The sequence below is a fragment of the Ictalurus furcatus genome, unplaced genomic scaffold, assembly GCF_023375685.1.
Source record: "Ictalurus furcatus strain D&B unplaced genomic scaffold, Billie_1.0 scf3, whole genome shotgun sequence".
In the NCBI taxonomy this organism is placed as follows: Eukaryota; Metazoa; Chordata; class Actinopteri; order Siluriformes; family Ictaluridae; genus Ictalurus; species Ictalurus furcatus.
Window position 1 is genome coordinate 70,001 of NW_026521052.1, and position 6,449 is coordinate 76,449.

General features: G+C 42.3%; 1 protein-coding gene across 1 annotated transcript in view; it reads right to left on the minus strand.

Moving 5' to 3' along the window:
• Positions 1 to 6,449, minus strand: part of LOC128604778 (NACHT, LRR and PYD domains-containing protein 3-like) — a 10,587-nt gene extending 4,138 nt beyond the window's left edge. Inside the window, exons 1-6 of the mRNA XM_053619876.1 lie at positions 6,381 to 6,449; positions 5,807 to 5,922; positions 5,342 to 5,396; positions 4,902 to 5,106; positions 2,853 to 4,617; positions 512 to 685 (exon numbers count right to left, since the gene is read on the minus strand). Of these exons, the coding sequence (XP_053475851.1) occupies positions 512 to 685; positions 2,853 to 4,617; positions 4,902 to 5,106; positions 5,342 to 5,396; positions 5,807 to 5,922; positions 6,381 to 6,434 (2,369 nt within the window). The 5' untranslated portion in view covers positions 6,435 to 6,449. The remainder of the gene's footprint in view (positions 1 to 511; positions 686 to 2,852; positions 4,618 to 4,901; positions 5,107 to 5,341; positions 5,397 to 5,806; positions 5,923 to 6,380) is intronic.

A 6,449-nucleotide genomic window follows, 5' to 3' on the forward strand; every position in this document is an offset into this window, starting at 1 on the left:
TGTGTGTGTGTGTGTGTGTGTGTGTGTGTACCACAGTATCTCCAGTGTACAGTGTGTGTGTGTGTGTGTGTGTGTGTGTACCACAGTATCTCCAGTGTACAGTGTGTGTGTGTGTGTGTGTGTGTACCTCAGTATCTCCAGTGTACAGTGTGTGTGTGTGTGTGTGTGTGTGTGTGTCTGAGTGTCTGAGTGTGTGTGTGTGTGTGAGTGTGTACCTCAGTATCTCCAGTGTACAGTGTGTGTGTGTGTGTGTGTGAGTGTGTGTACCTCAGTGTCTCCAGTGTACAGTGTGTGTGTGTGTGTGTGTGTGTGTGTGAGTGTGTGTACCTCAGTATCTCCAGTGTACAGTGTGAGTGTGTGTGTGTGTGTGTGTGTGTGTGTGTACCTCAGTATCTCCAGTGTACAGTGTGTGTGTGTGAGTGTGTATGTATGTGTGTGTATGTGTGTACCTCAGTATCTCCAGTGTACAGTGTGTGTGTGTGTGTGTGTGTGTGTGTGTGTGTGTGTGTACCTCAGTATCTCCAGTGTACAGTGTGGATTCTCCAGTCCAGCAGAGAGCAGCTTCACTCCTGAATCCTGCAGGTTATTGTAACTCAGGTCCAGTTCTCTCAGTCTGGAGGAGTTTGATCTGAGAACTGAGGACAGAACTCTACAGCTTTCCTCTGTCAGATCACACCCACACAGCCTGGAAGAGAAATGATGAAATATCAGAACACTGATCTCAAACACACACACAGCCATAATACACTTACTCTTTACCATGTAACAGAAATGTGAGTGTGTTTCTCTCACACACACAAATCAGAGGACAGGACACCACATCAGCATTATTATTGTTATTATTATTATTATTATTATTATTATTATTGAAATGAAAACAGAAGGGTTTTTGTTTGAATAATGGAAACCATTTTTAAGGGAAGTACATGTAAAAAAGTCTGTGTGTGTGTGAGAGGGTGAGTGTGTGTGAGTGTGTATGTGTGAGTGAGAGAGTGTGTTAGTGTTTGAGAGTGTGTGTGTGTGTGTGAGAGAGACAGAGTGTGTGTGAGTGTGTATGTGTGAGTGAGTGTGTGTGTGAGAGTGTGTGAGTGTGTGTGAGTGAGAGAGTGTGTGTGAGTGTGTGTGTGTGTGTGTGAGAGAGAGAGTGTGTGTGTGTGTGTGAGAGAGTGTGTGTGTATGTGTGAGAGAGTGTGTGAGTGAGTGTGTGTGTGTGTGTGAGAGTGTGTGTGTGTGTGTGTGTGTGAATGAGAGTGTGTGTGTGTTTGTGAGTGTGTGTGGAGTAAGTTGACGAGTTAGTTTGCTAACTGGAAATCCGTCTCACACAGTGCATGCATTATTTATTTGTTTGTTTGTTTGTTTGTTTGTTTATGGTAAATATTCACACATTTTTTGTTAGGGATTAAAGTTATAAACAGGACGTATCCCTTGATCTGCACAGAGGGATTATTATGACGTTTTTGCTAACTGGAAATCCGTCCTCGAGGACAATCCTCTTTCATCCTGTAAACTAATCCCACACCAGATCCAATCTAAAGAGAAAGTCTGATCGGTCCAAACCAAACAAGGTCGGTGTGAAAGTGAAAAAGCACAGAAGAGTTTTAATCAAGTTCTATTGTAAGTGTGTAGTGAGCTAGAAGACGTCTATGTGTTACTGAACATCAGGTGTTTTTCTGTATCTCTGTATGTCCTGTGTAAACGGAGTTAGAAGAACCGTGTGTTTTGTCTAAAGCAGCTTTACTCTGGCAATAAATGAGCAATTAGACATTCACCAGAACTGTGTTTCCAATCAAAGCCCTTTAAGCTTCAATACCAGTGTCACAATAACAGATCAGACTTCCAGGATGAAGTGTACCAGGCTGGGACTAAAGCCAGAAGGTCATTAAGGTATAAGGGGGAAATCTGGGACGGGGTAAAAATCCTGTCCTGATGAAACCTTTCAGAAAATTCAACGCAAGGCGCATACGCTGCAAAAAATGACCTCGTCCCAATAAAACCTTTAAGAAAATCCAACTGACAACGCATGCACCACAAATGTAAGGTATCATATAGATATGAATAATTCATTAAGGCGATGGAGATTGGTTTGTTTTTAGAAAGAAGAGGTTAATGCCCCACCTAGGGATAATTTTACTGCTTCAGAAAAGTATATAAAGACATGTGTGTGTGTGTGTATAATTCAGACTTTCTGCAGACTGTCTCACTTTGTTGTTTCAATAAAGTTTGATGACCTTTGGCATCTACAAACCCTCTGTCTCTGAAGTCTTTAACTTAGGTTGGAAAGATTGTTTTCCACGACACTCTCACGTGTCCCTTAGTGCAGATTGGGCGGTGTGATACGCTGATACACATCATAGGACAAGAAAATAGAATAATCAGTCATGTCTATTGATAGATATTTTCCTATATCCTCTATATCACCAATGTCACATGCTGTATTCATATTGTTCCCATGGTGATAGTGTTCTGTTTTTCTTCTTCTCGTTTGTGAAGTTCTGTTCAATGTCACTTTCAAATAAAAGGAGAAAAGAAAAAGTGCCTTTCACTGGTGTTTAGATCACAAAATGATGAAAAAGCAGTGATGAATACATGCAGTTATTCTGTAGAGATCATTTCTTCATCAGTTTTAGAGAAAAGGTAATAAATAGTGATAGAAGGTTTTGTCCACATGGCCCCGCCCTCAGTGCAGATGTAACGTGCTGGTGTAAAAAGTGAAACTCTTCTGTAACAGTACCAGAGGTTTGTTTAAAGATGATTAGAGTAATTATTAACCAGCATTAATCCAAACAGTGCAGTTCAGTGTTACATTAAAATAATACACCATGCAGTAATACATTTATAAATAAAATACTCACACAGCTCTTCTGGAGGCTTTGACCACTGGCAGCAGCTTCAGAAGACATTTCTCTGATCGGTCATATTTCCTCAAATCAAACACATCCAGCTCCTGATCTGAGTTCAGTAACACAAACACCAGAGCTGACCACTGAGCAGGAGAGAGTCTGGTTCCACTGAGACGACTGAGACCTCCTCTGTTCAGGTAAGTCTGTACTTCCTGCACTAGAGAATGATCATTCAGTTCATTCAGACAGTGGAACAGATTGATGGATTTCTCTGGAGATGGGTTCTCCCTGATCTTCTCCTTGATGTACTCGACTGTTTCCTGTTTGCTGTGAGAGCTGCTTCCTGTCTGGGGCATTAAGCATCGTAAGAGAGTCTGATTGGACTCCAGTGAGAGACCCAGAAGGAAGCGGAGGAACAGGTCCAGGTGTCCGTTCTCACTCTGTAAGGCCTTGTCCACTGCAGTCCTGAGGAGATCAGACATGTCTGACTTGTTGAGAAGATCAGACAGATCAGTGGTTGGTTGTTCTGTTACATTTCTGCTGATGAAGGAGAGAAATGTGTATAAAGCAGCCAGAAACTCCTGAACACTCAGATGTACAAAGCTGAACACCTTCCCCAGGTGAAGCCCAAACTCCTCTCTGAAGATTTGGGTACACACTCCTGAGTACACCGACACTTCTCTGACATCAATGCCACACTCTCTCAGGTCTTCCTCATAGAAGATCAGGTTTCCTTTCTCCAGCTGTTGGAAAGCCAGTTTTCCCAGTGCCAGGATACTCTCTCTGGTCTGCTGAGGATCAGGGTCACATTTCTGATGGTACTTTTGGTCCTTGTGTTTGATCTGAAAGATCAGGAAGTGTGTGAACATTTGAGTCAGAGTCTTGGGGATCTGTCCACTCTCTGCTTCACCCAACATTCTCTCTAGAACAGTGGCTGAGATCCAGCAGAAGACTGGGATGTGGCACATGATGTAGAGGCTTCTTGAAGACTTCATGTGTGAGGTGATTTTATCGGCCAGGCTCTGATCACTGATCCTCTTCTTGAAGTACTCCTCTTTCTGAGGATCACTGAACCCTCGTACCTCTGTTACCTGGTCTACACACTCAGGAGGGATCTGATTGGCTGCTCCTGGTCGAGAGGTTATCCAGAGGAGAGCAGAGGGAAGCAGATTCCCCTTGATGAGGTTCGTCAGCAGCACGTCCACTGAGGCTGACTCTGTCACATCACACAGTCTCTCATTCTTCTGGAAATTTAGAGGAAGTCGACACTCATCCAGACCATCAAAGATCAACAGGACTTTGTAGGAGTCTATTAATTGTAGTTTTCTCATTTCAGGGAAAAAGTGATGAAGAAGATCCATCAGACTGAGATGTTCCTGCTTCATCAGATTCAGCTCTCTAAAGGGAAGTGGAAACATGAAGGTGACGTCCTGATTTGCTTTTCCTTCAGCCCAGTCCAGAATGAACTTCTGCACAGAGACTGTTTTTCCAATTCCAGCAACTCCTTTAGTCAGCACACTTCTGATGGACTTGTCTTTAAAGAGATCATTACATTTGATGGGTGTCTCCTGTGCTGCTGGTCTCCTGGACGCTGTCTCAATCTGTCTCACCTCATGTTCATTATTGACGTCTCCACTCCAACCCTCTGTGATGTAGAGCTCTGTGTAGATCTCATTCAGAAGTGCTGAGCTTCCATGCTGTGAGATTCCTTCATTAATTCTTTTAAACTTCTCTCTCAGGCTGGATTTCAGCTTTGTCTGATACACAGAGGCGAGTTCTAATAAACAAAGTAATAAGATGTTTTAATGTAAAATCACTGAACACAGGATTAAATGTCAAATTCAAATGCTGCTGTTCATTCCTGATTCATGTAGTAAATATTCCTGAAGGAACAGGACCATTGTACAGAGTCACCACAAGCTGGACCATGAACAGAACAGAAAAGCAGCAGATGAACATGATACTAAACTCAAACTTCAAACTGAAAGTGTTCCTATCTAAAACTATTTCCTCTCTCTAAAGTGAACCTGATGGAATAAAGCCATGACTCAGAGCTCTTACTGTTGTGCAGTGTGTTAGCGAGATCTGTGTGGTTCATGTTCTTCAGGACGTGCAGTGTGATCTTCAGCGCTCCGTCTCTGACACTGTGCAGATCCTCCTCATCCTCCACCTCCCTCTCAGTGCATGCTGGGTAATCTGGACTCAGGAGCTTCCTAAACCTCTTCAGCTCATTCTTTATCAGAGTGATGACTTTGTGTTCCAGCTCCTGGTTAGAAACACACAGGAACACATCTAAATATTATAATGTTACACACTGAGAGATGCTTTTATTTTATAAAATAGAAGAAAAGTCTCTTTCTATTCCCACAGTTACAGCTGAAATTCTGCCTGATTACCCACAATGCTGCTGCACATCAATAAACCTGTAAATTGTCATGATCTTAAATAAAAAACCTGCAACCTGCTCACACACAAGTTACACACATTAAAAAGACACACACCTTGAATATGGAGTCCAACTGATTTCTGCTGAGGTTTGATTTCTTCTGTTGTGGTCTGTGAAGAAATAAAACACATGATGTGATATAGACTATATGTATTCATAGCTGCACAACACACACTAATAAATACAGAGACAGATATTTAACACTATCCTCTTAACACAATACACTGATTTCAGGATTTCTCACTGACACTAACATGTTCATGAATAAAATAGTGATCTAGTCATTAATGTCCCAGGTGTAAATGTTGTTGTGTAGCACCACAGACCCTCCAGCTCAGGGACTGCAGACTGAACTGAACTCTTAAAGCAGTTTTCCTCACTGCCAGTCCGAGAGCTGCAGCACTGCACAGTTTAGTGTTTTACTGCTTCAACACCTGATAAAGATCATGAAGGGCTTCAGAATGAGACCAGTGAGTTTGATCAGGTGGAACACTGCTGTAAAACACCTCACTGTACTGACCTCACATCAGGAGAACTGGCTCCGTCTCTGAAGGTAATTGGACGATCCACTGACTTGTCACTCTTCATGGACACACAGCTGGGTTCTGGTGAGTCTGATCTCTTTCCCTCCATCATTCTAGAATTAAACAGAAATATCAGCAATAATTAATACTCTGCTGTCTCAGCACTGTTACACAATGTGTTCATCATTAAACACCAATAATTCCATCTTTTTAATTCAGCTCCAGTCTGCACACATATTCAAACAGGAGACACACCCCATACCTCAGGAATTACACTGATGTCAGGAGTCCCAGTCACAGATAACTGACTCAGCTGGGTCTTAAAGCCTGTAGAGTTCACTGACTCAAAGCTACACTGCTCTTCTCCTCCACATTACACAGTCCTTTTTACTCTTCTCTCAGTGAATGATTTCTCTAAACTGTTCTTAGATCAGATCAGTGATATATTCACTGCTATTAAACACCTTAAACCAAAGTTTAGTTCCTCTGTTAACTAGTGAGTGTTTAGAGATACAGATCTGTTCCATGAGACAGTGTGTATTTATTGCTGGTGAATGGAAAAGTAACTCATCTCTCGTCTTTCTTTAAGTCCTGTTTTCCAGACACACTCATGTTGGAGGTCATGTCTCCTTCTCCGGA